General features: G+C 50.1%; 1 protein-coding gene across 18 annotated transcripts in view; it reads left to right on the top strand.

The window, feature by feature from the left end:
- The window catches only part of EPB41L1 (erythrocyte membrane protein band 4.1 like 1), a 142653-nt gene extending 116810 nt beyond the window's left edge, over positions 1–25843 (top strand). For 8 of the 18 annotated variants that reach the window (XM_031433886.2, XM_031433887.2, XM_031433882.2 and 5 more), the window contains 10 exons: positions 1210–3210; positions 3719–3826; positions 4899–5309; positions 7080–7184; positions 8841–8921; positions 13471–13557; positions 14362–14445; positions 16402–16482; positions 16816–16932; positions 22449–25843. In XM_031433886.2, the coding sequence (XP_031289746.1) occupies positions 1210–3210; positions 3719–3826; positions 4899–5309; positions 7080–7184; positions 8841–8921; positions 13471–13557; positions 14362–14445; positions 16402–16482; positions 16816–16932; positions 22449–22457 (3084 nt within the window). In that variant the 3' untranslated portion in view covers positions 22458–25843. The remainder of the gene's footprint in view (positions 1–1209; positions 3211–3718; positions 3827–4898; positions 5310–7079; positions 7185–8840; positions 8922–13470; positions 13558–14361; positions 14446–16401; positions 16483–16815; positions 16933–22448) is intronic. The other 10 variants (XM_031433893.2, XM_031433897.2, XM_064475719.1 and 7 more) reach the window with 4 other exon arrangements.
- Positions 25844–27506: the final 1663 nt, after the last annotated feature.

Genomic DNA, 27506 nt, shown 5'->3' with positions numbered 1-27506 from the left:
CCTTCCCCAGGCCTCAGTTTCCACATCTGTACCAGGAGTCAGAGCCTTGGTTTCAAAGGAGGGAGGCACTTCAGGGCACTAGGGCAGCCCAGGCCTCCAAATTCAACAGGGCAGCCCTGTATTTGTGTTACTTATTGGAATTCTATTAAGACTTTGTGGGAAGAAAGTGTTCTGTGGTTGCAAGAAGATTAAAATCCCAATGGCCTTCTTGCTTTTCTAATGATTCTAGAAGCCCATCCTTTCCTCCTAAGTGCCGTTTGGAGGACTCTAGGGGAGGTGGAGGGCTGTTTTGTCGATGGTTTGACAGTGCTGTACTGTTGGTGCTTTTGACCAATGAGGATGCTTGGATCTTTAGATCTTTTCCTTCCATAATGTGTTATGGCCAGTTCTTTTCCACTCTTCCTGTGGATTTTGTTAGAATTCTCCAAGGACAGGCCTTGGCATTTGTTTCTTTGGGAATGAACCCTGCAGAGTTGAAGCTGTTAAACCATTTGGTGACTGGCCCTAACCTCACTGCTTGGTATTTTTGTTCTAATCTCTTTCCTTCCAATTAGCTCTTGCAGAAAGGTCCAGTTTCAGGCTGTGGCCTGTGTAACTTAACTCAGTGCTTCCCCTCAACTTGACATTAGATCACAGTTGGGACCCATATTCCATAGGTAGTGAGGTAGGTCAGCAGGGATGTCAGGCATTCTTTTCCTGACTCAACCATCAACTGACTGTGACCTTGGGTAAGATACTGACTTCTGTTGGCCTCAGTCTACCCATTTGCACAATGAGGAGAATGGACTGGAGGATGCCTTAGGAGTTCTTTTGTCTCTAGCAGTCAAAGATTCCATGTGATGTAAGCTACTTTCCTCTCTGACTCTGGCAGTTTTATTATTAAGAGAGGAAGAGGAGGAGTCCTGGACCATCCCTGCATCTCCAAGTCCCCATGCTTAACATGGGGAGGGCATGGGACCCCCCATCCCACTTTACCACGTTAGGGTGGTGATTGAGGGGAGTCAGTAGATAATTTGTTGGGTCCCTTGATGGGAAGAGTAGCCTTGATGAGGCTGACCAGCATTGTCATGCCTTCCTCTCTCCAGCTGGTTCTGGGGACAAGTTGACCTTTGGTGGTAAATTGGTCCCTTCTTGCAGAGGGAAAAAGTGACCCATTCTTCAGGTGCCTGACATTTCATGTTAACTTTTCTTGCTCCAATTGAAACACAGGGTTCAGAGCATTGGGTATTGATAGAAAGAGAGTACATTAGGCCAGAAGAACTCAGTCTCCTAAAAGTGACCACCACGCAGCAGGAAGAAGGTGAGGCAGGCCTCGCAGACATCCTTGCTGATGGCAGACTCTCCAAGGTAGACATCCTGGTGGACAAGTTCAGAGTTGAAGTGGCCACAGAAGAGATAGTAGGAGCCAGAAGAGCAAACACCCAGCGACAAGGAAGAATGATCGCAAGCCCGGAGGACTTCGAGTCAGTGTGGGAGGAAGGCACCTGGGTCAGGGAAGGCCCAGGAGGGGCTTCTCTGGCTGCAGGCAGCACGCTGGCCGAAAAGCTCTTGGAAGGCTTCCAGTTCAGGGCGAACCCTGGGGAGGCGACCATCAGGAAGCACCGGGTCTCCAGTGGTCAGCTGGAGGGCCAGACGGAGCAGAGGCAGGAGCTGGAGGAGTCCCAGACTTGCGGGAGACCCGCTGCCCCAGGGACCAGACCAGCGGAGACGGATGTCCCTTCTCCGGCCTCTGACACAGGAGGACTCCGGTCATTTCTGTTGGACCCAGCTCACACCGAGGCCAGAGCCGACTCGAGCGATGAAACCGATACTTCCTTTGTGGAGAGGAGCTTCTATTTAAACAACGAGGAGAAAGATTCTGAAGACCAAGTCCTCCTTCCACCCCTGGAGGAGAGAGAAGAGCACCTGGATGCCCCACCTGGACGTGAGCCCAGCCTGAAGCTCTGGGAGGAGCTCACAGAGAGCCCAGAGCCCAGCTCCTCCGGCCTACTGGGCTCTGCAGCCGCTGCTGACAGGGACAAGGACCCAGAGGGTGAGGCCCCCTCAGCTGCTGCAGAGGAAGGGGCAGGGGACCGCGGGAGACCAGATGACCTGGAGGCCTTTGTCAAGCAGCTTGGAAAGGGCCCTTCTCCAGCACTGATGTCGGCTGGGGACTGGGAAGAAGCCCAGTGCAGGGTGGAGGGAGAATTTACCCACCCAGCCCCCTCAGTAACTGCAGAGGGAGAGGCCCACAGGAGTGGAGACTTGATGGGAAAGGCTGAGAAAAGTCCTCCAGGAGGATGGAAGAACCACTCACCTCACAGAGGAGGGGGCATGTGTCCGAACCCCCAAGCCTGTGCCCTTCCGTGGGCCATCCCTCCTAACGATGTCAGGAAGCCAGCGAAGCCAGACAGAGGCAATTTCCTGTCCAAAGAGAGGGGACCAGTTCACCCCCAAACAGTAGAATCTGCAATGGAAGACAGCAAGGCCCCAGCATTTCTTCAGATGGAGGTGATCACCCCCCTCCCAGCGTCCCCTTGTCCCTTTGCGGCTCAGATGTCTCCAGAGGAAGCTTCTCCAAGCCCAGCCCCTCATGGGTCAGGGGAGCCTTTGCAGCTCAGGGACTCCTTTGGAGAACAGGCTCCTCTATTTCTCAAACATACCCATCCTTCTAAAGAGAGCCCGGAGCCTAAGGACCGAGTAGAGCTGGTTGTGACATCGGACGGAGGTGAGCGCAGGGCCCCTCCTGTCGCCAGCAGAAAGCCCAGAGTTGTCCCTGAAGAAGTCGAGGGGTTAGTGTTTCCTTCAGGGAAGCAAAAAGAGATGACCTCTTTCCAGCATGGGGGTCAAGAGGGCTCCCTGGAAGATATTAGCAAGACCTCAGTGGCCAACAAAATTCGTATCTTTGAGACCCATGGAGCAGAAACTCGCAGGGCAAGTCAGGGTGAAACCAGAGCCTTTGCAAATGAGTTGTCTTCAGAAGCCTCCGCGGGGCAGGTCGAGCAGCAGCGGAATAAGCTTTTAGACCTGGGATTTGTCCAGTTCCAGCCCCCAGGGGACTTTGCTGTCCTCAAAGCCACACATTCCTCAGTGATGCTGCCAGCTACCAAACACTTCAGGGAGGGCATTTCTACCACAGCCCCCCGGGAAGGATGCCTGGACGTCGAGCTCGTGTCTGCCAGTACAGGCTGCGAAGCTCCACTGGAGGAAGCTACTGGGGGAACTGGCCACGTGAGCCCCCACCCCCACCGCTGCCCCCCAGCCGGGGGAGCTGACCGCATGCCGCGTAGCTCTTTAGAAGCATGTTTCCGTGGCCCTCGTCATTTCTGCGATCAGAGGCTGCTTGTCCATCCCTATGAGTTCTTTTCCCTAAACAAGCCTGAGTGTAGCCCAGGCAGAATGAAGGGTTCATCTGCTTGACCCATGTTAGCTTAGCCACAAAGACCCTCGGCTTTCCATGTGACCTGGTGCCCGGAGGGTCACACAGCCCCGGTGGAGAAGGTGGCACCACCGCCAGCAAACTACACACTTGCTTTGCCTTGCTGCCCCCACCTGCTGGGTTCCTACCGTTTTGCTTGGCTTGTCCGACGATCTTCCTTCATCCTTTCCCTTCCCTGGTGCTCCTGCCCTGGGGAAGCTGACAGTCCAGAGATTTCCATCCTTCACTTCTGGTTCCCTCTTGGTCCCAGTGCCAAGTTCCTTCCTGCCTCCTTAAGACTAACTATCTTCTCTAATCCAGAATACACCTGGAGATGCGGTCAGGCAAGAGAAGCACGTCACCAGCTTAGCAGCCAACCCCCCGGGAAAGGGGGCACACCTGAGATTCGCCAGCCCCTCAGGCCCTCAGGTCTCTGCAGCCCCTCGGTGCCCTGATGACCCGGTCATCCTCGCCTGGCCAGGGTGCATCGCTGCCTTCGTTCCCACCTGCTCTGGCAGCGCCTCTTGTGACAGCTCAACTCTGGCTTGTCTGGAATGTGTCCTCACACCCCTCAACCTCCCAGAAACTGGCTGACTGGAGGCTTCGCTAGCAAGTGAAATCTCCAAGCACTCTGAGTCTCTAGAACCTGAAGCCAAGTACTTTAAAAATATTTGATGGGTGTTAGATTGGTCTTAAAAAGAGTGTCATCAAACAGCCAAAAATGTGTGTGATGTTTAATCCCTGACAGGCCAGTTGAGAGGTATGTATGTCGGACAAGAGTTGCTGGTTCCCCTCCAGCACATCCTTGGCCTGCTGTTGTCAATTACACTGATGGGACCAGAACCTCCAGTCTGTGGCCTGCCCGCCGGTCCACTCATGGGGCTCAGGGTTGAAGCAATGTAGCACCCAGCTCCCAGGAATTACTGCACATGGTCCCCCTCTCTAGACGATGCTGACACCCCCTACAGAGACTCAGTGGAATTGACAAACTGTGTTGGCTTTCTCTTTGTTCCTCAAAGCTCTTGGCTCCAGCCTCTCTGCCTCCCCATCCTGGATGTCCCTGCATCCCTGGGTCTCCCTCCTTGGTTTTTGTCTCTCAATATCCCCCTGCACGGATGGGCTTGGGGTCCCATCCCTGCCTTGTGCACAGTGCCGCTTCTGATAAGCTCCCAGATCCAAACCTTGGATGGGGCTTCCTGTCCAGGACCAACTGGCAGGATGTTTGCTTTGTACTTGCTTTTGCCATCAGCGGGAGACCCTTGGAAAGGAGCGTTCTCACTCTTAAGTAGTTTTCTTTCTTTCTTTCTTTTTTTTTTTTAAAGCTTTTAATGATGTCAAGGAACATTTCCGGGGGTGTTTTTCTTTTCCTGACCTGCTCTTCCATTTGGGGCATCGAAGGGCCCCAAGATTTCTTCTGTCATTCACCATCTTGATTTCTCTCTCTCTCTCTCTCCTCTTCCCCACCCCATACCCCTATTCCTTTGATTTTATCTGGCCATAGAGAGCAGGGCTGAGGGAGGGCTCCGAGGAGAAAATCAAACCACCACGTCCCAGGGCCCCAGAGAGTGACACGGGAGACGAGGACCAGGACCAGGAGAGGGACGCGGTGTTCCTGAAGGACAACCACCTGGCCATTGAGCGTAAGTGCTCCAGCATCACGGTCAGCTCCACGTCCAGCCTGGAGGCCGAGGTCGACTTCACGGTCATTGGTGACTACCACGGCAGCGCCTTCGACGACTTCTCCCGCAGCCTGCCTGAGCTCGACCGAGACAAAAGCGACTCAGAAACCGAGGGCCTGGTGTTCTCCCGGGATCTCAACAAAGGGGGCCCCAGCCAGGATGACGAGTCTGGGGGATTCGAGGACAGCCTGGATCGAGGGGCCTGCTCCACCCCGGATATGCCCCAGTTCGAGGTACAGTGGAGCATCATCGGGACGCGGGCCCACCGGGCGCTGCATGTTCAGAGGGCCCTGGGCCACGTGTGAGAAGATTTGAGCCGCCAGCCCGAAGCTTTATTTCATGTTGCATGACCGCCCCTCCGCAGAACAGCATGGTTCTGTGCTCGCATGTTTGGCAGCTCGGTTTACCCCTAACCTGCGCTCCTGTCACTTTAACCCCGTGACCCCTTCGCTTGCCTGAGGTCGGGTGATGACAGGCAGTCTGGTGCTACTCGACTCCTCCCCCACCCATGTTGCATGGCACCTGCAGGGACCATGTGCGTGTGAACTCAAGGGGGCGCCCAAGGCCTGCCCTGAAAGTCAGATGGTTTTTCCTAATCCTCAACAGGGGCTCCTCTCCCAGGGGGCCTGGGGTCTCGAGGTAGCAGTGGAAACTCTTAGAGAAGAGAAAACATCATCGCTGAGAGGGACTCAGGGATAGACTGTGTCCTGGCCTCTCTGCTCTGGGTCCTTCCCTCAGAGGATCTCTGTTCGCGTTACTCCTTTGCTGTTTCATCTCCAGCCCCAGCTCCCTCCCACCACCTCTCCTTTCCCCCATGTTCCAGGCATTGACGTACGAGCTCATTCACTGTGGGCTTTCACACCATGTTGTACCCTCTGGAGAAGGTTTTTCCTTCCTTCCTCGGCCTTGCAAACTTCTTTGCCTTGGAAACTTGTCATGGTCCAGGACCAAGTTCAGATAGCACTTAACTAGCAAATGCTTTCCTGCCCCCCGGGGGCACAAGTATTGCTCCCTGCTCAGCCTTCTTGCTCTGCGATGCTTCTGCTCCCAGCATTGTCACAAGTAGTCAGGTTAGTGGCTGATGGCTCTGCTGTCCTACCCCATGGCAGCTCCACTAAGCCTGCACGTACCAGGCGCTAATAATGATTACTTGAATGAATGGCTAGATCTCAGGATTAAAACCATCTGGAAGAATCCCCTCTTACCACCCTCCCCAGCAGATGACAAGCTGGCTTTCGTTCATTCATTCACATATGTTAATTACCTGCTGTGTGTATAGCCATGAACTAGGTCTGATGGAAGACTCAGAAGAAACTGATCATTTAACTTCAGACTTCTGGAATAGAGGTTGTAAACTGGTGGCCCTGGGCCACATCTGGCTAGGAATGTGTTTTCTTTGAGCTTGATTTAAAAATCAGGGCATTGAATATAAAATCCAGGGATTTTTTTATATCATTAAAAAAATCAGATGATCAGTCACTCAGAGGCCATGGCCACAGTTCACCAAACCTGTGTGGACCGTCTGTGCTCTCCAGTTCACCTCAGACCTCAGCACACCCACTTCACTTGTTTACATCTCCTTCCTGGCCCCCTGGGCCTCCAGGTGTGTGACTCCTGTTCTAAAGAACAATTCAAATATAGCAGCTGGGAGGTGGTGGCATGACCACTGAAGTCATTCAGGATTACGTACATAGGAAAAGGCCTGGTGTCGGGCCCGGCACAGAGCATATTTGACTGAGTGGTACACGTTCTCCTAATGGTAGCCTGAAAACCAGCATGCAGGTTGCATGGTTGCCGGGTCATGGATGGTTCTGGCTGTCCTCTTAGGCTGTTGTCTGTGACATCACATCATGCCTCTTTTGCCCTGGCCTGTGTTCTCCTCCAGAGACTTGGCCAGCTGCAGGGGTGGAAGATAACCTGCTGACCCTACATCACCGTCGCCTGTGGGCAGGAGTCATGCCAGGGCTTGAGATACAGAGTGTTCTTCCCTCATTTCCCTACAGCCGGTGAAAACAGAAACCATGACTGTCAGCAGCCTGGCCATCAGGAAGAAGATCGAGCCAGAGGCTGTACTACAGACTAGAGTCACCACTGTGGACACCACCCAGGTAACCTGGGCCTTCCAACGTGCTCTGAGCATAGGTATTGGGCATTTGAGGGTGGAGTTCCCACCATGGCCAAGCCCCTTAGCCAACCCTTGCTACCTTGGCTCCCCAAGAGCCACCATTTTAACCCTGATGCTCTTCTGAGCTTAATTGTCCTCCCTGAACTCTGGGGTCAGGTGATGGGACGGTTCTTGTCCTGGGCAGACTACAGTTCTTAAAGCCTCAGTTTTCCCATCTATGAAATGGGGATGATCACGTCTCCCTCATCCTCCTGGGAGTGTTATAAAGACTAGCAGTTAGTGGATTAGACCATGGCTTTCAGATTGCTTGAAAGAGTTGGAGAGATTTCTTGAGCTATCCCAGGGGCTGCTTTGGGAGAGGAGAGAGATCCCAATTCAGCTTTAGTCAAAACAACTTATGTTGGGCCAGTTTTTTTGTGCATGGTGGTTCCACATCAGATTGACAAAATGAACAAACTAGAAGAAAAAAAAATAAAAAGTCATTTGTCTTAGCGAGACGAAATAGACTCAGTACCCCAGAGAAAGCAGTCATAAATAGAGACAGGTGGATTACTTACAGTGCATTTTGTAAGTTCCTTTTGTGGTTTTTAAGCTTTGAAAATCGAGGCTGAGGGTTTGATAGATGCCCTCATGGTTCTTTCTGGCCAGAGGAACTGCAGTTCGAGGGGCTCTCTTGCCCTGGAGAACAGTCGTTGTCTCAAGAACTAAAGTAAGATGTAAACCTACACAACGTGAGCAACTCTGTCATTTCCAGAATTTTTTCTCCTACTTTTATAATGTGCATAGAGGTTTACGAGGCAGCGAACGCAGCCATCAAGACTCTTGAGTTCTGAGAAGCTGTGTAACCCCGGGCCACCTGCTCCCTTTCTGGCCTGCTTTGTTTTAGTAATGTGTATTGGTTTTGTTTTTATACAAAGAAATATAAAGAAAACTAAAAATGGCCCCAAATTCTACAGCTCAGTTACCCTTATTGACATCAAAACAAAATAACAAAATATTCACAGTTATGAAATTCAAACAGAACAAAATGAAAACTTTCTTGTGATTCCTCCCAGAAAAACATGTATGTGTATATTAACATATGTACTTACATCTCTAGATATTTAAATTTTTTACCAAAAGAGATCGTTTTGTCTCCTTGTTGGCATATATGGTCCCATTTTCCTCTTCTTGGTCCCATTTTCCTCTTCTTATTCCCACATAGGAGTGGATCCTAATTTATCACACATTTATCTCCCATCAATGGGAATGTTTTTGTCTTTTGCAGTTAATATTGAGTGCTCCAGTGAACTTTTTTGTTCTGACTTCTTGGCAAAGTGTTCAAAGTCTGTCTCCAAAGGGTGTATTCCTAGTAATGGGATCACTAGGTCAAAGAATACATGTATTGAGCTTTGCATAGAGTTTATCAAATTATCTGGGATTATTTTTCCTTTGTCGAATGAGGTGATTGAAATGAACTGGAGGACCTGTGAGGCCCCTTTGTAGTTTGGTCTGTGTGTGGACATCCCCCCTCCCCAGGTGCATGTCTGCTCACACCACCTGTCACTTTGTAACTGGGAATGCCCAGAGCCCAGGCGAGAGATGCTGCAGGTGTACCCGGCACTCTCTCCCTCTCTAACAACTCCTCCTCTGGCCACAGGTTGATGGGACTGCCCTAGGTGGGAAGGAGTTCATAACAACTACTCCCTCCATCACCACAGAGACCATATCAACCACCATGGTAAGTAGGACCCAAAAGACTTCCCTCTCTGACCAGCCCCCTTGCCCTTGAAACAGCCAGATAGCAAGCCAACACCGCCAGCTGTTGCGGGAAGTCCTCATCTGCCTTTGCTGCATGGGGCATGGGGCATACAGTCACACATTCATTGCCTGGCACATAGTCAGACCTCAGTTTTCCAAACTGAAAAATGTGGGAGGTGGTGTCCTTGAGTCTCAGTTACCTGGACCATCTCAGCTATGGCAGGGATAAAGAGAGAATGATACCCTTTGATTATCTGATTATTGGCAGCACAGGAAGACTGTGCCTGAAAGTCCTTCCTGAATGAGGTCCATCCTCTGGGCAGCTGTGCATTTTCTCGTGTCCCAGGCCATTTCCTTGCCTTGGCCAGTAGATGGCGTGCGGTGAACCTAAATTGGAAGCTCAGATTTGGGCTTGTCTCCTGAGGGACCTTGTGGTTCTGCTGCCTATTTGTTGTTTGACCCATGAAGGAAGGTCCTTGGCCTTAGGCATCCTATCTGTAAAATGGGAATACACCCCATTCTGCCTGGTTCACGGGCTCTTGAGAGAGTCCAGTAACATCAGATTCTTGAACAATGACGCACCACAGCTAGTGCTCAGCACACGGGTTGTGGCACCCAGCGAGGCGCTGAGAACCTAGAAGGTGTGAGCTCAAGGAGTAGAACGAGAACTGGGAGGTGGATGCTCTTTTTTCTCCACCCTTTACAGATGAGGAAAATGAAGTTCAGAGAGGTAAAGGGACTTACCCAAGGCCACACAACCAATACGTGGTAGAGCCAGGTCAAACCCAGGCATTCTGACTCCAGAAGCCCCACTGTCTGCCTCCACCGCTCTTCTCTGCTCCCTCATCCTGACCATTGTGAACAGCAGCTGCATGGGGCTGGGCCTGGGGGTGGGGCTGGGCAGCTATCAGTGCCTGGGCCGAATCTGTCTTGAGCTGGGGGAGATTGTTTTCAAATGCTTTCTCTTGCCAAACCCCTGATATGCACATAGGAAGAAAATTACGTTAATTTAGACTACCCAGCAGGAAGGTTTTGAGTAAACAAAGATTTTAAGATAAGTAAACCCAAACCAGTTACTAGCTTACACACTTGCCCTCGATCACTCAGTTCCTCCTCTGCCCTCAACCCATCACCGCGTGGCATCAGGATGCTTATTGGGCTAAATGTAAATTCGTACCATGGTGAGCAGGCAGTTACATCATTCATTTACTCATCCATCCATCCATCCATCCATCCATCCATCCATCCATCCATCCATTTGTTCCAAAAACATTTATGTGTCTCCGTACTGCCAAGTACGGGGGTATAGATTTGAAGGAAAGATACTGCTTGTTAGAATTCATTCGTCTAAATAATAATCATGGGCACATCTAATGTGCTGTGCCCTTGTGTTCAGGTCCTGGGCACACGGTGGTGAACAAGGCCCAGCTCTCCCACTTCCTGGCTGGATGACCTTGGGCAAGTTATCCGAAACTCTCCAGACCTCAGTTTCCACCTCTGTCAAATGGGGTGAGGGGCTATAATAGCATATCCCTCAAAGGGCTGATGTGAGGCTGAACTCAGGTTATCTATGCAAAGCCCTTAGAAAAGTGCCCGGTACACAGTAAGTGGTCTGTAAATGAGCTGCCGTGAGTTTTTCCTGCCTTCATGAAACAGTGTAATGATGCTTTCCTAGGGAGCACAGGGTGTGAGGCAGCCTTGTAGGAGCCGGGGAAGGCTTTATCTAGGCAGTGACATCTGAGCTGTGCTTGAAGGATCAGTGAAGGTACAGTCATGGGAGGAGGTCTTCTAAGCCTTGGGAACAGCGGGTGTAAGGGCGAGGATGCAAAAGAGGTTGCGTTTGGGGAAAGGAAGTGGTCAGTGATGGCAGGTGTGTGGAGGGGGAGCCAGGGGAGAAGACGCTGGAAAGGAAGGCTGAGCCACGGCTTGAAGGGCCACCAATGTCGTATACAAAGTTCAAACTTCATCCTGGAGACCGTAGAGAATCACTTCAGTGTTTTCAGTAGGGGCATGATGTTATCAAATATGTGTTTCTGTGTTTTAGAGAGATTACTCTAGCAACCTGTGTGGAACATGACTGGAGCAAAACTTCCTTCACTTGGAGGCATAAGTCCCTCTTTCCTCTCCTTCTTGTCCTTCTTTTCTCCTTCCTTCAGTAAATATTTATCGAACACCCACAGTGTGTGAAGCGCTGTGCCAGACACTGTGAATCCAGCACTGAGGGAGACAGACAGCATCCCTGAGCCCACACTCCATTGGGAGAGACCAAAAGAGAAGGCAGGGAACTAGTTTAGGGGCTGGGACAGGGCTGGAGCACGAGGAGGTGGATGCCCATGAGGGCAACAGTGTTGAAGGGTGCCTGGAGGAGGAAAGTACGGGATTTGGTTATTGATAGAATGTTCAGGTAATAGGACAAGAGGTGGCCAGGGACTCTGCTCACCAGCCCCGCTGTTCTCAGAGTGCGGTCCTGGGAGCCTGTTCAAACAGAAATTGTCAGGCCCCACCCCAGACCTATTGACTCAAAAGCCCTGGGGCGGGGCCCAGTGGCTCTGTTTCCACAAGCCCTCCAGGTGACACCTCTCTGGTGGGAGAAGCACTGACAAGCACCGAGGAGGGCGCTTTTTAGTGGCACGTATGTGTCAGGGGTCAGGGGAGGCAGCAAACTCCACTTTGGATCTGATGAGTCTGAGGCGCCCATGGAACATCTCCAAGGGAAAATGTCTAGGATGCAAATGGTCTGAAAGGTCTAGAGTTCAAGAGAGATCTGAGCTACATGTAAAGGACAGTGGCCTTGATGAGGCAGTGGAAGCCTTGGGTGGCTAAGGAGGCCCCGAGAGAGGGTGGCGAGGAGAGCCCTTAGTTGGTGGAGGAAGGGTCCGAAGCAGAGATGGTGGTGTGGCCTTGGCCAGGGATGGGGGCCGCTCCTCCTTGAGGTGGGAGAGGGGACTGGAAGGTACAGGAGAGGCAGGCCGAGCAGCTGGGACCTTGTTTTGAACAACCTGTGGCCTCTGTTTTCAGTGTGAAGGTGGAGGTAAGGCTTTGCCTGGGAAAGAGGGATCAGTGGGAGAAGAAGAGGCCTGAAATGACAGTAGAGTTCAGAGGGGCTAGTGGCTGTTTTCGAAGCTGGGAGAGAGAAAGCATTGAGCTCAGAAGGCTGCTCTTTAGAGGCCGCTGCCGGGCCACATCCTGGGACTTCCTCCGAGAAAGTGCCTTGTGGTTGGAGTGCCAGGTAACAGGTCACTGACAGCCTCAGCTGGAGCAGATGTCCAGGGGAATGGGGTGAAGGCAGAGGGCCTCTGTCCTCACCCGTCCCTGGCGGGCAGAGGCCCAGATCTAGTACCAAGTACAGGCCAAGACAGGGTTCAGCCCGCTGGGGAGCTGCAGAATGGACACAGCTCTGGGCCCCTGGTCAAGGCTGAGCCCTCAGATGGTACAGGAAATGGGAGGAGGAGGCAGGAGGCTGTGGTCCAGTAACTCCAGGGTCAATTCCAGGAACTTCTAGCGGTTAAACTCCAAGATCACACCAGGAGAGCTGGCTCAAGGATGAGAGTTCCAAGGGCAGAGTGGCGTTGCAGAAGGAGTGGTTACAGAAAGAGTGTGTTGAATTTGGGGGTCTGATGAACTTGGGTCTAAATCCAGGCTCTATCACTAATTTGCAGGGGGACTTGGACAAGCCACTTAACATCCTCTCGCCCTCCACTTTTTCAGCTGTGAAAGAGAAAGATTAAACCAATTTCCTGTGGTCGTTCAGAGGCATAAATGAGATCATGCATCCTTAGCATAATACCTAGCACATAGCAAGTACTCAGAAAACAGTAGTTGTGATGTTGTTAGTAGCCAGCCTGTATTCCTGTATTTGCTCTGCAGATATCTACAAAGCCCTTTCTCCTCCGTTAGCCTTATAAAGTCTCTGTGAGAGTGACAGGGGTTCCCCTTTAAAAAAATTCTTTAAGACTTTATTTTTTCAGAGAAGTTTTAAGTTTACAGCAAAATTAAGAGGAGGGCACAGAGATTTCCCATACATTCCCTGCCCCCCTCCTCACACACATCGCCCCTGCCCCACTGTTATCAACACCCCCCACCAGAGTGGGACATTTGTTACCCCTGTGCCCTGCAGGGGCCCCTTTGTGTGGGTGGATCCACGAGGCCCATAGAGTGGAAGTGGCTCTGCCCCGGGTCACGTGACTGGAACGTGGCAGGGCCAGGACGAGGACCCGTCTCACCTTCTTTGTTAGTGCTTCCAGGGAGCAACACCATGTCTTGTTCACCACAGTGTCTCTAACACCAGGCAGTCGGTAAACATGTGTTGAATGAATGGGTGTATGACTAAGTGTGTAAGTGCGTGTGTGAACGAGCAAGTGGGCGAGTGATGAACCAGAGAAGACCAAACTGAATGATGCCTTCAGTTCTCTGCTTCTAGCATTGCTATTCAACCTTGTGGCCACGAGAGCTATGTGGCCACAGGCTCTGGTCATCCTGGGGGCCCGCCCACCTGAGACCTGGCCATCTGAGCACTATTGTTTCCCCAGGAGAACAGTCTCAAGTCCGGGAAGGGGGCAGCTGCCATGATCCCAGGCCCACAGACGGTGGCCACGGAAATCCATTCTCTTTCTCCGGTAAGTGGGCAGGGCCAGCTCAGGCTAGGGGATTCCACACAGAGAATGTGGACGCGGGTCCACAGGTAGCTCACAGCAGGTGTGGCAGGGAGCCTAAAACCACCCCTTTAAATGCAGCAGCAGGAAATAGCATCAGATTCGGATGCCCACGGGACTCCCTGGTCCCCACCAGAGTCTCTTCCATTGCCCTCCGTACCCTCCCCACGTACACACACAAGCAGAGCCATGGCAGTGTGGGGTGAAGTGGCTCCTCGCTTTGGTGGTGCCTGTGGTGTGACAGCTCTTTTGCACCTGCTCTCCTTGCTGACCAGGAGGAGCAATGGACTCGTAGTCCAGAGGCTTGGATTCTGGACCTGGCTCTGTCAGTGGCTGCCTCACCGACCTGTCACTGTGAGGTCTCCTGCAGCTCCTGCAGCTCCCAATCTGTCCTGCTTATCATCTAACCTCAGAGAGAGCGTGTTCCCGGCCCTGACAGGGTGGGAGATCAGGAGGGCTCCGTTTCCACCTGGATCCCTCTATTCATCCTTCTAAGATGCCAGGATTCTTAAATTCTATAGTCTTGTTAGGATTCTGGACCTCAGGAATCTCAGGTCCTAGGAATCTTGGATTCCATGGTTTGAGAATTTCATGGGTCTTGTATTCTGAAGGTTCCAATATTCCTGAATTCTTAGACTCAGTGGTTCAAAGCATCTTGGTTTCCAAACTTTGCCTTCATGGGAGCCCCCATCATCCCCCCCCACCCCCATCGTGCAGAGCCCAGCGTCCTCACCTGACCCCGGGGTGGGGGGTGGTTATATTCTGCAGATCATCGGGAAAGATGTCCTCACCAGCACCTACGGCGCCACTGCGGAAACCCTCTCCACCTCCACCACCACCCATGTTACCAAAGTGAGTAGCAGCAGGGCACCATATGCCCCCAGCCTGGCTGTGGGGCTCGGGAAGGTCATTGCCGTGGCTCTGTCTTGGATGCGTGGACAGAGAAGACCTGTGGTGTTCCCAGTTTCTGGAGTGCTTTGTTCTGTGCTATGGGTCATCCTAAGGCACTGACCTGCCCTTCAACATTGATAGCCAGGCTTGGGGACAAGACCATCTCCTGGGATATAGTTGTGAACCCTGGTGTTTGTGTCTTATAGATCTTAAGTGCTGGAGGGATTTAGAAGGGGGCGATTTAAGGAAGGTTCAAAGAATGAGGAAGGGTCTTCTAGAAAAAGTGGGAATGTATAGGTTCTTGGAAAGCCAGGGGAGGGCTTGTGAAGGAGAAGACAGACGCAGACGTTCTAAGCAGCGTGGAAGATGGGAGCAGAAACTGTGTGTGTTCACTTCTTTCACTGAGCGAATATTAGCAACTTTATGCTGGCCTCTGTGCTAAGGGTGGCCGGGCGGGGGCGCTGTAAACAACGCATGTGGGGAAACAGGACAAGCAGCAGGTAGGGGACGGAACTGTGGGAAATTAGGTTGGACCGGAGGCAGGAAAGCAGAATAGAGACAAATGAGACAAATCCCAGGACAAACAGAGGATCTGAGTCTGAAGGCCATTGGAAAGCCATCAAGGTTTTTAAAATGGGGAGCGACCCAGCTAAAAGGGGTTTAAAGAGAGGAGGTTAGGTCCACCAGAATGTGCAGATGGGAGAAAGAAGAAAGTTACCAAGAGACTAAGGATGGAGGACCTGCAGCAGGGGGCGGTGAGGAAGAGTCCAGGCCAGAGGAGGGAGGCATTCCTGACGGTCAGCTGTAACTTAGCCAATGAGGACAGAGGACTGAGGACAGGCTGGCCAGCGTGTCCATGCCTGAGTGGCCAGGAGGCAGGCAGGAGGGGGCCCAGGGCGGGGATGGAGGCCTAGAGGAGAGAGGCCAGGGAGCCAGGATAAATTGGAGCTTTTACTCAAGCATCAAAGGAGGAGTCTGGTAGGCAGCACACAGACTGTCCCAGCCCTGCCCACTCCCCTGCAGCACGTTCCCCAGAAAGCACTCACTCCCACCAAAGGCATCAGTGAGCAATGATGACTCCACTGAAAGCTTTATGGGCAGGTTTTCTATCACACAGATAACTCTTCTTCCCAAAGTCCCTCCCAGCCCTGCCAACTGGGAGCCCCCCCTCTTTTTTCTGTCCACTCGCGACTCCATCTGGGGTTTCCCTCAGCCACCATCCTCCTTTAATATACCAAGTCATTAGGTCCTGCCCCATCTTCTACTTCTAAACTCACACCCAAGCCCCACCCCTTTGGAAAACATGATGGTTATAAGTATATTTATAAGACTCAGCAATGCAATTTTCTCTTCTAGTATTGTTTGAAATCATTTAAAGTAGAACTTTGTCACCATTCACATTCCATTCATGTGTTCATTCAACAAATCTGCGTTTAGCACCTGTCCTGATCAGGTTGGACAGGGGAGTTGGGGAGGAGGGGATCCAGAGGTGCATGGATTACAGCCCCTGCCCTTGCCCCAGCCGAGGGAGCAAGGCCACACACAAGGTCACACACACAAGGTCAGCTCAAGGCAGAGAGGCCCAAAACGGTGCGAGATACGAACTTGCCGCTTGGAGAGTACCGAGGCAGGAAGACAGAGGGACTGCTCACCAGGGTCAGGGCGACAGCATTTGAGCCGGGCTTGAAAGACCTAGAGGGGGCGGCTTGGTAGTTGGGGGAAGGGTGGCAGCCAGGCAAGATGTACAGTCTGAAATCCCAAAACCAGAAAAGGAGAAAACTGAGGGAGCCTGGAGAGAAGACAACTGCTGGCTCCAGCTTCGCCCCGGAGGGAGGCTTGGCACAGGCCCCGTGTCGAGGCTGCTGCCCCAGCAGGACCCAAGGCTGACCCCATCTCCCTCTCCCTCTCCCTCTGCAGACTGTGAAAGGAGGGTTTTCTGAGACGAGGATCGAGAAGCGGATCATCATTACTGGGGACGAAGATGTCGATCAAGACCAGGTATGAGGATGGGGACCCTAGTGCCCAGTGGCACTGCCCAGTCCCCAGACCCTCCAAAATTGGGTTACTCATGGGCAGCTTCATTCAAGAGCAGAGAAGGTGTCTACTTCCTGCCAACCCTGTGCAGCGGAGAAACCCCCAAGGAAGGGACACTGAATGGGAGCCAGCAGGAGCCAGAAGACCTGAACCCTAGCCTCACCCTTTAACTCCTTGACCACTGCCCCTTCCCGGGCCCCAGCTTCCTGAGCTGTGCGCTGACAGGCTTGTAGGTCTCCGGGGCCGCTCCCGCAGTCAGTGTGCTCTGGTTCTCACTTTGCTGTTCCTCTTCTCTAGGCCCTGGCTTTGGCCATCAAGGAGGCCAAACTTCAGCATCCTGACATGCTGGTAACCAAAGCTGTTGTATACAGAGAAACAGACCCATCCCCGGAGGAGAGGGACAAGAAGCCACAGGTAAGGCCCATGGAGCTCAGCAGCCGTGAGAGGGAGGAGAGAGCAGTGGCAAGGTCCTCCCAGGGTCATTTCCATCTGAGGACCCACCAAGAGTCTTGGTCCCCAGCATGGCTTTGACCCCCTCCCCAACCTATAATAATAAAATTTCACAGACATTGAGTTGAGTGAAATAAGTCAGACACAAAAAGTACATACAGTGTGAGTCCATTCATAGGAAGTTCAGAAACAGGCAAAACTAATCAGCAACAATCAACATCTAAATATTGGTTACTTCTGGGGTGTGGCACTGACAGGAAAGAGTCACAAGGGAACATTCCACAGGGCTAGATGTGTCAGCATCTTGACCTGGGAGGGTTACATGGGTCTGTACGTGTATAAAAAAGTGTCAGGCCCCACACTTAGATTTGTGTACTTTATGTGCTTCGCACGTTATACTTCAGTGAAAGGTAAATCCATTTCAAAGACCCCCTTTCTGCCCTCTTCCTTTTTTTTCAAACGCTTTTTTATTGAGTTATAGTCATTTTACAATGTTGTGTGAAATTCCGGTGTAGAGCACAATTTTTCAGTTATACGTGAACATACATATATTCATTGTCACTTTCTTTTTTGCTGTGAGCTACCACAAGATCTTGTATATATTTCCCTGTGCTATACAGTATAATCTTGTTTATCTATTCTACATATGCCTGTCAGTATCTACAAATTTTGAAATCCCATTCTGTCCCTTCCCACCCCCTGCCCCCTTGGCAACCACAAGTTTGTATTCTGTGTCTATGAGTCTGTTTCTGTTTTGTATTTATGTTCCTTTTTTTTTTTTTAAGTTTCCACATTTGAGCGATCTCCTATGGTATTTTTCTTTCTCTTTCTGGCTTACTTCGCTTAGAATGACATTCTCCAGGAATATCCATGTTGCTGTAAATGGTGTTATGTTGTCAGTTTTTATGGCTGAATAGTATTCCGTTGTATAAATATACCACATCTTCTTTATCCAGTCGTCTGTTTATGGACATTTAGGCTGTTTCCATGTCTTGGTTATTGTAAATAGTGCTGCTATGAACATTGGGGTGCAGGTGTCTTTTTGAAGTAGGGTTCCTTCTGGATATATGCCCAGGAGCTTGATTACTGGGTCATATAGTAAGTCTATTACTAGTCTTTTGAGGAATCTTCATAATGTTTTCCACAGTGACTGCACTGAACTGTACTCCCACCAGCAGTGTAGGTCTGCCCTCTTCCTTGATGAGTGAAACAAATGTTTTCTAGAAAGCTACAAGAATGTTTCTTTCTCATCCTCTGATCACCTCCCACTTTGAGTCAAAAGAAAAAGCACTGAAACATTTTCCTGCCACTTTGAAAGGCTGCCAACCCCAGGTCTAGACCAGCGCTGTCCAGTAGAACTTTCTGCAATGATGGAAGTGGTTTTCTGTGCTGTGCAACATAGGGGCCGCTGGCCCCACGTGGCTGTTGAGTATTTGAAATTGGCTAATCTGAAATGAGATGTGCCTTAAGGGTAAAATATGTGCTGGACTTTGAAGGCCATGTATGGAAAAAAGAGTATAAAATAGCTCAGTAATTTTTATATTGATTACATGTTAAATGACGATGTTTGGATATATTAGGTTAAAAATACATTATTAAAATTAATTTCACCTGTTTCTTTTTAGTGTTTTTAATGTAAATTAAAAAGTTAGAATTTTAATTTAGAGTTAAAATTTTCTGTTTATCTGGAAAATTTTAGAAAACTAGAAATACCTTGAAAATTTAGAAAATCTATGTGTCTAGAAAATCTGTGATCTAAAACACTTTAAATTCCAACTGTGGCTCACTTTCTGTTTCTGTTGGACAGCACTGGTCTAGAAGATGTGTAAGCTGATCATGGACAGAGCATACTTCCCAGCCTTCCTCACACTTGCACTCCTGTCCCCTCAGTTGTCCAGTCCAATTATTCTTGCTTTTTGCTGCCCAGATCTCAGAGTGGTAGAGTGCAGATCACTTGCCAAGCTGGGGCTAAGCCGGCAGTGTCACCTGGGGAATACAGATACTAGAGAGCTATTGCCATAAAGTCTGACTTAGAAGCGCTGGGCGGGCCCTGGGGATCTTCATTTATACCTTGGTCCTTAGGAAATCCATGTGCAGCCAGGCGTAGAAGCCAGTGATGCGAAGAACTCTGTGCTGGGTATCGGGACCTGACTCCAAACCCAATCTTCCTGCTGACCAGCTGTGTGGCCACTGGGGTCTCAGTTTCCTCATTTGCAAAATGAAGAGATGGGACAAGCCCCCTTCCAGTTATATATAGTCATCTGGCTGTTTATTTGCTTTCCTAGAGCGTCTGTTGTGTGCTTCTCACATCTTCATTCCCTGTCTCACTCCTCCTCGTCTCTCCCAGGGCATCCCAGCCAGCACCCCCGGCTCCTGCCTTCCCATGTTTCCTGACCATTCGGAGCTCTCATTCCAGCCTCCTGCCCACCCCACGCAGTCTTTCACATCTGCCCACCTCACTACTCCCTTTGCCATCTCATTCCCTCCTCCTTGTCCTTCTTTTAGTTCTTTCTTTGCTACCATTGTACCACGCATCACCGTGCACACTCTGTCTCTTTTGGATCCTTCTGTAAAGTTCCCCTTGTTATGTTGCCCTGGAGAGGCAGAAGTTTCTCCCTTGCCTTTTCTGCCCACCTGCTTTGCCATTAGTTATCACCAAGTAGGAACCAACTCTGACTCTTAATATAGTCAGACTCACTAATTCTGGAGCAGAGGTCCTCTCTGAGTTAGAAAGCTCTTTTTTAAAGTGCTTGGAAATGTTGGTTTGATGAATGGATGCATCTTGGTACCCAGGATAATAGTTCTGCCGACCTGGATTCGAATCTCAGTCCTGCCCATTATTAGTTGTGCAACTTTGAGCAAGTTTTTGAACCTTGTAGTAACGATTGCTGTAATTTATGGAGTGCTTACACTGTTCCAGGCACCAGGCTATGCACTCACCATGAGTACTGTCATCTGCTCGTTCATTTTAATAAATAAGGAAACTGAAGCTCAGAGGCTTTTGTTGATTTGCTCACAGATATTGGTTAGAGACTCAAATCTCATCTGTTAGGTTCCAAAGCTGCCCTGTGGTCTTAACCTCCTCACCACAGTGACTGTTCATAGTACCTACTCACAGGGTTACTGAGATCATCCATCTACAGTAGTGAGCACTGGGCCTGGCACATAGGAAGTGCTTGATCAAAGTTAATTATGACTGTGATTACGTATTACTATTATTATTAATATTATTACTATTATTGATAATATTACTATTATTAACACAGAGTAGGCTAACAAAAGGCTGCCCACTAGGACTCTGCTGTAATAAACTGAGAAGAAAAAATTATCATTCAGTATTGTTTAGATGTCCCTGGTACTTCTGAAGTGACTATGGGCTTTTAAAGATACCCCACCAACTCAGGATGAGGTCGACACTGAGTTCTAGGGCAGGCACTTTATTCATCAATGAGCGAACTGAAGGTGAAGCTGGCACTGTAAGAAAAAAAAATCCCCAGAAAGGAGCAGAATCGAGTAGAAAGAACATACCCAGCTTGGACCCAGAAGTACCTTACCAGCAGTATGCCCAGAGGAACCTCTCTGGGCCTCAGTTTCCTCACCTACAAAATGGAGTTAATCTATGAATTGGAGCTTCTGCAATAATTAAACAGCATCTGTGAGTGTCGGAGTAAGCTCGGGCTCCTAGAACGTACTGTGTGGCTTAAACAACACACACTTTATTCCTCACAGTGTAGGGGCTGGGAAGTCCAAGATCGAAGTGCCAGTCAGTCTGGCTCCTGGTGAGACCCTCTTTTGGTTTGCCGACAGTGGCTTCTCTGTGTTCCCACATGGCGCAGAGCAGGGAGAGAAATCGTCTGTCCCACGTCTCTTCTTAGAGGGACACGCACCCCATTGATGAGCCCCTCCTAAAGGCTCCACTTCTAAATACCATCACCTTGAGGGTTGGGGCTTCAACATGTGAATTTGAGGGGGACACAGCATTCAGTCCCTAGCAGTGACGGACCAGGTGTGTCTCACGTGCAGAAGGTGCTCGGCGATGTGGCCTGCTTCCTTGTCCCTTGAGGTTTTGCCACGTCAAGGGGTCAGTGAGAGCCCTGAGCAAGGCAGACCCTAAACTTCTACCACCAGCCTGGTGCCCTGTTTCCATGTGCACATCCGTCTTGCCCGTCTTCATCTTCTCCCCGTTCCCCAAGTCCTCCAGGAACATCTGCCCCTGCTCCAGTAGCCTTCCTTACGGAAGTTCTTCCTCCTCGAAGTTCCTGCTGTGAGTGTGGAAATCACGCCCACCTCACACACCATCTTCTCTTCTCTCCCAGCAACTCACAGGCTAGATGTGTGGCTTCTGCTCCATCTTTGCCCACTGGCCCACCTGCTTCTGGTAGCACCCAGACCTTTCTCACTTTCAAAATGTTAATTAAATGGGGAAAAAATAATAACTGACCTATTGTAAAGCAGGAGCAGGTCCTCGGTCTGGTTTCTGCCACCAACTTGCTAAGTCATTGAACCCTCTGGGCCTCGGTTTTCCCATCTGTCAAATGAGCCAAGAAGGATCAGATTTCTGCAACTCCATTAGTACTTGCCCATATGTCAGTGGTAAAGTGCAGGGATGCTATGCCACCTGTTGAATGGTTCAGGTAGATTCTATGTGTTGGGCACGGTGTTGGGCACTGGAAAGACAACAATAAGGAAAAGACAGTCCTTGCCTTCAGTGAGATCAGAATAGCATGTGGTTAAATCAACAACAAGAGTCATAGCAAGAACAGCCAGTATTTACTCAGCACCCATCCGTATGCTGATCCTTGTCTTGAATCCTCCCGACAACTGCATGAGGCAGGACCCATTTTACAGAGGGAGCAACTGAGGTCAAAAGAGGTTAAGAAACTTACCCAAGATGACAGAGCTAGTTGACCACAGAATGGGATTTGAACTCGGGTCGTCTGATATCGGAGCCCATGCCCCTTAGCCACTAAGTTTTGGAGTCCAACCTGAGTCAGAATCCAGACTTCAGTTTCTTTTACTTAAACACTATCCTCTGGGGTTTAACCCCCAGGACGCAGCAGGCCTGGAGACCAGGAAAGAAAACCAAGAAAACATCTGCAATCACAACTAAACATTTCTTAGAACTGAGAGCAGACGGGAAGAAAAGGAAACACATGGGTCTCAGCTTTCAGTGTTCAAGGAAACTTGGACAAATTTTCCAGCCAAAGTAAAAGATCCCACCTCCCTGGGGATAACCCAGCAAAACGTGCATGGGCTTTGGAATCAGACAGAGGTGGGTTCAGGTCTCAGCAGGCCCCTTTCTCACAAGCTCTGTGGCCTCAGACAAGCTCCTCTATCTTCCTGAGCCATAACGAAGGGCGCATGGTAAAAGTAGCAGAAACCACCTCTTGCCGTGTATTTTAAAGATGGGTGACAAAAGTTACTAACTTTTCTTGTCCTCCTTCCTTTGCGTGCCCTTCTCCCGATGCCTCTGGCCTCAGGAATCCTGACCTCTGTGAAGAGATGCTCGCGTTTCTGGTCCAACCCAAGCCAGAGAACCGCAAAGAAGGGGCCTTCATTCTGGATTCTCCGACGCAACACCGACGTCCCAGCTGCGACGTACTGTCCCTGATGAGAGACTGGGAAAGGAAAAGCATATATATAGATATATATAGATATAGATATATATACAGGAAACACCACGTCCTTGCACTGCTGCCGGGGCTGGCCGAGCATTCGGCCGACAGCAACCAACATCCGAACGCCTACATTTCCTTTGCAGACAAATTCAAGACTCGGTGGGATTTTTCAGGAAAAAAAAAGATAACAATAACCCCTTGCTTTCCCCTCCTCCCTTGGAGCCCTGCAGAACAACCAGGGCAAGTCAGACCTCGCTGATTGTAGGAGTTCAAGTCGACCCTGGTTCTGCACGTTACATTTAGTGGACGAGCGTTCTGTTTGTTCTTCTCCCGCGTCCGTTGCCCACTCGAATGCAAAGGAAAACACTTTTGCAGCCAAGCAAGAGAAGCTGCAGCAGCAAGACACGCCCCATCAACCATTTTCCGAGAAAGAGCGAAAGATCCCCACTCGGAAGGGAGGAGGAGGAACACTGGATTGTTATCTTTCGGGTCTTGACACTGGGCTGCAAAAATCCACCTTCCTTTCTTCCACCTCCCTTCCCCCTTGACTCTCACACGTCTTGTCATTTTCTGTCTCGGGTCCCTCCCCTCTCTCCCCCACCCCACGTCCCTCATCCTCCAGTGTCCTGGTCCTGCTGAGGGCCACTGCAATGACTCTCATTGGAAACAAGAAAAAGAAAAGAAAAGCAAGAACGTAAAACCAGCCACAGGGAGGTAGACATTGTATGTTTATGGGTTCTCACTATGGAGGTGCAGCTTGTAGGAGGTTTGTACGGATGTGCTTTTAAGTGATGTATATTACGTATAACAGGAAACAAATACTACAATAAACCGTGCTGGTAAGTATGAAGCTGACATTTTAAAATTATAATTATCTGACTGTGATTGATATATCCCAAGGTTCCTAGATCTCACTGAATCGGCCCAGCCAAGGAGACCTGGACCCTGGCTGTAGGTCGCTCATGGTAGGAGCTGACGGTTCAGTGTAGAAATACAGTGTGTGGTGTTTGTAATTTGGTTGATTGATGGGGAGGGGCGGAGTCTCCAAATGGAGAGGCAGGGGTTTGGCAAGAAGGAAGCAGGCTCAACGCCTTCTCCCCACCGGGGCAGTAGCAGCCAGGGCCTGGTCTGTGCTCAGGCGTGGTGTCCAGAGTTAGGATTCTGCCACACAGGTCCCCTGGCTTAGTTCCCCTACCTCTCTAGAGGCTGGCCTCGGTTCTTAGTTATCTCTTTTTTGCCACCTGGCTTGCGTTTCCCTGACCGCATTGTAACAGCTAACTCCCATCCAGAGAGGTGACACCTCTGGCTGCCGCAGAGGATGGCGGCTTTCATCCGGCTGTCTGAAGATTCCCAGCTCAGCCTTTCCCTTTACCACTCCTGTATTCTGTCCAAATCATTCTCTTCTTCCTGGGCCAAAGCAGCCATGGTAGAGACTGAACACAGGGCAGGCCCTGAGAGGTCAAAACTGCATTCCCAAAGGCTTTGCCTGCCCCAGAATGAGCTGAGGAGGAAAGGCTGTGTGGCTGAGGCTCCATCTATGTATAAGACCCTGGCTTTGGAGACCTTTCCTTCAGTCAGTGCCTGCGCTCTGAGCCTGTGCCCTTGGCGCCCCAGAAATGGCCTTGAGACCACAGAAGCCCTCAGAGAAGAGCCTGGCATTGCCCTCTGGCAAATGTGGGATTTCCCAGGCTTTCCTGACACAAGCTGCTTCCCTGAGCTCACTGAAGCTCCTTCTGAGGGAGGATGTCTCTACTGCCCCTTAATTTCTCAGCCCCATTTCACTTCCCCCTTCCTGCTTCTAAAGCAGTCAATGAATTCATTCCACAAATATTTATCGAGTACTTACTTGTGCCGGCACTACTGTTAGGCTCATGGAGAAAGTGTGAGGGGAGCAGTGGGACCTGGGAAGCCCCCTAGGCCAGCCTCACATCTCCAACCCCTCTGCGAGCATTTCTGCCTTCTCTCCAGTGATCAGACATGGCCTGGAGGTTCCCTGCAGAGGGCTTGGGCTCGCTCATCAGTTAGCCCAGTGACCCATATGCTTAGCTGCTTAACTGGTGCTGACCCGAGGCAGGACAAGAATCCAGAATAGTGTTTGCCTCTGTGGGCAAAAATGGGACGGAGAGAGGGCAGAGAGAGCCCTGCAGCAGGGGCTCAAATGGCCCAGCCAACCCCATCCCCCTGGAGCAGGCGGGTGGCCCACTCCAGCTCCCCCCGAGAGCAACAGCACACTTTGAATGCACCAGGTTCTTTTTACAATCCTGGGAGAGAAGCCACAGGACCTCCTTCCTGTCCTCTTCAACCTGAGAGCCCCCAGTCTTTCTAGGCCAAGAGCTGGAGTCGCTGCACCCTCTCTGTCTTTGTAGGAACCAGGTGTCCTGAGTGCCCTGGACAGACCTCAGAGGGGGAATATTTGTTCTTGGTTCTGCACCTGCAGACTCTAGGTGTGTGGCTTCAGGGCAGGGACAATGTGACCAGGCCTAGTTTGTGGGCCAGCCAGGGTTTGTGGAGATCTCCATCCCACCAATGCTCTGACCTTCCTTCCACAGAGAGGCAGGCAGTGCCACCAGGGAGGAGGGGAGCTGTGAAGCTGAAATCTAGGGCACTGTTTCCTCCCCATCCTCCTCTTCGTAGAGAATATAGACGTTTGTCTTGTCTGTCTTCAACCTACTTTTCCTTTTTGCCTTTTTACATTTCTCATCCTTTCCGTGCCGCCTCTCTGCCCAGGAGACCATGTAGCATAGTGGAAGAAGTCCTGGGAGGGCCGTCAGAAGTTCTGGGTGGCCATCCTGGCTCAGCCCGTAACTCATCACGTGCCATTGGGTTAGTCCCACCCCACCTTGGGGCCTCAGTGTCCCCACTTGCAAAATGAACAGGATAAAGCAGATGCTCTTCATGGCCTTTTTCCACTCGGCCAGCCTACAAATCTTTGTTTTCTCTTCTTTTCCTTTCTTGGGATCTTTTCCATCTGAGGGTACAGGAAATGCCAGGACCTGTTTCAGTTTTTGAATCCTGCAAGCACATTCCAAGACTGGCCTGAAACTGCATGAGCAACATCACTCTAAATATATATATTTTTTTTCAAAAGCACCTTCCCAACCAACTGCGATGCTGTCCTGGTCCTTTTTACTCACACCCCTCTCTCCTCTCTTGTCCCCGCGCTCCCCCACCTCAGTGCTCCGTGCTGTATGCGTGTGCTCTCTGTTCTTGTATACTCAATAAAAGTGAAATAAATGTGTTTGATGCTGAACCACAAACTGCCTTGGCATCTCTCTCTGACCTTGGATACCAGTACAAGTTGGCATTGTGGGAAGGGCTAAAACTGGGGAAAAGAGATCCCAACTAGAACACTTTCATTCAACCTACCACACTTTCATTCAAATGTTTGTAGACCCCAGGGTGGTCCAGGCCTAGGGGTAGGCTTTACAGGAACAACAAACAAGGCCAAGTCCCTGCTCTCCAGTAACTCATAGTCTAGGAAACTGACAACAGAACAGGCAGGCTCTCCCAGACAATTCCAGAGTGATCAGCACTAGGGGAGACGGATGGTCATCAAAGGAGACCACTTTAAATAAGGTGGCCAGTTACGGCCTCCCTTGAGGACACAGTTTTTGAGCTGAATGAAGAGAAAGATCCAGTAAGGTGAAGAACTTGCATGAGAGCATTCCAGGCAGCAGAAACAGTAAGTATGCAGGCCCAGGACACAGAGGGGTTTGCTGTGTAGATGCACACTTGAAAGGACATCTACATTGGGGTCTTTTCTGCATCCCTCTCCATGGGGACCAAATGGATAATGTATACAGCAAACCCCAACTTCAGCCTTGGCTCATCACCTTCATGTATGTTGCCGTATCCCTGTGTGGGCCACCTGTCCCCCTGTTGACAACATTTTTCTCTATATTGACTCTCTTATTTAAAAAGGAAACTATATTACTTATGCAAATGAAAAACTAGTATCCCTTGTCCCTTGCAAAGAAAGGTCTTCATAAAAATAAATACAGAAATATTGAAATTTAAAAACCACAATCCATGTAAAACTTAAATTTGTCCCTTGAGCCCCTGGAGGTGCAGGTACCAGCACTTGCCTTTTATTCTACTAAACAACTCACCTCAACCACCTTTCTTTATTGCCCAAAATCTCACAAGCAAGAACCACTGCTAACTATTTGGTGCATTTTGTTCCAGTCTTCTCTCATACATATGTATTTTTATCAGAGTTGAAGTCACCTATACATGCCATTCTAAATACTTTTAAAAACTTAAATCCTGAGCATTTCCCTATAATTTCAAATACTAAATACTATGTCTTTTCTCTTTCAAGGTAACTCATTAAATGATACAAAATGCTGTGCAGTGAAAAGCAATTCTTCAACCCTCTCCAGACTCTTGTCCATTGTCAGAGGCAGTTGCTTCCAGGAGTTTTGTGAATCCTTCCCTGAATTTTCCCTGTAGTTTTCTTTTAGCTAGCTGTCACCCCTGGAGTCCTGGAATAGGACTTGTTTTGCAAACATTGGGTACACCCACACCCTGGATCTGTATCTCTGTCTCACATAAATATAGGGTCAGCCTCCGAACTGCTTAGGAATAACCTGGCTGGTTCATTTAGATCAGTGATTTTTAACGTGGGAGGTGCGTATGATTTCCTCTGACAGGAGAACATTTAGCAATGTCTAGAGATAGTTTTGGTTGTCACAGCTGAGGGGTGTTACTGGCATCTAGTGGGCAGAGGCCAGGGAAGCTGCTAAACACCCTACAATGCAGAGGTTAATGGCCCTACAACAAAGAATTATCTGACCTCAATAGTACCAAGGTTAAGAAACCCGATCTGGATAGACATGCAATCTACAAGGTAGGATTCCTGGGCTACCATCACAGCTTCTGTGTCTAGAGTTCAGTGCCCTGAAATTTCGGAAAGGGGTG

The sequence above is a fragment of the Camelus dromedarius genome, chromosome 18 (genome assembly GCF_036321535.1).
Source record: "Camelus dromedarius isolate mCamDro1 chromosome 18, mCamDro1.pat, whole genome shotgun sequence".
Classification (NCBI taxonomy): Eukaryota; Metazoa; Chordata; class Mammalia; order Artiodactyla; family Camelidae; genus Camelus; species Camelus dromedarius.
This window is presented reverse-complemented; position numbering and strand designations above follow the sequence as displayed.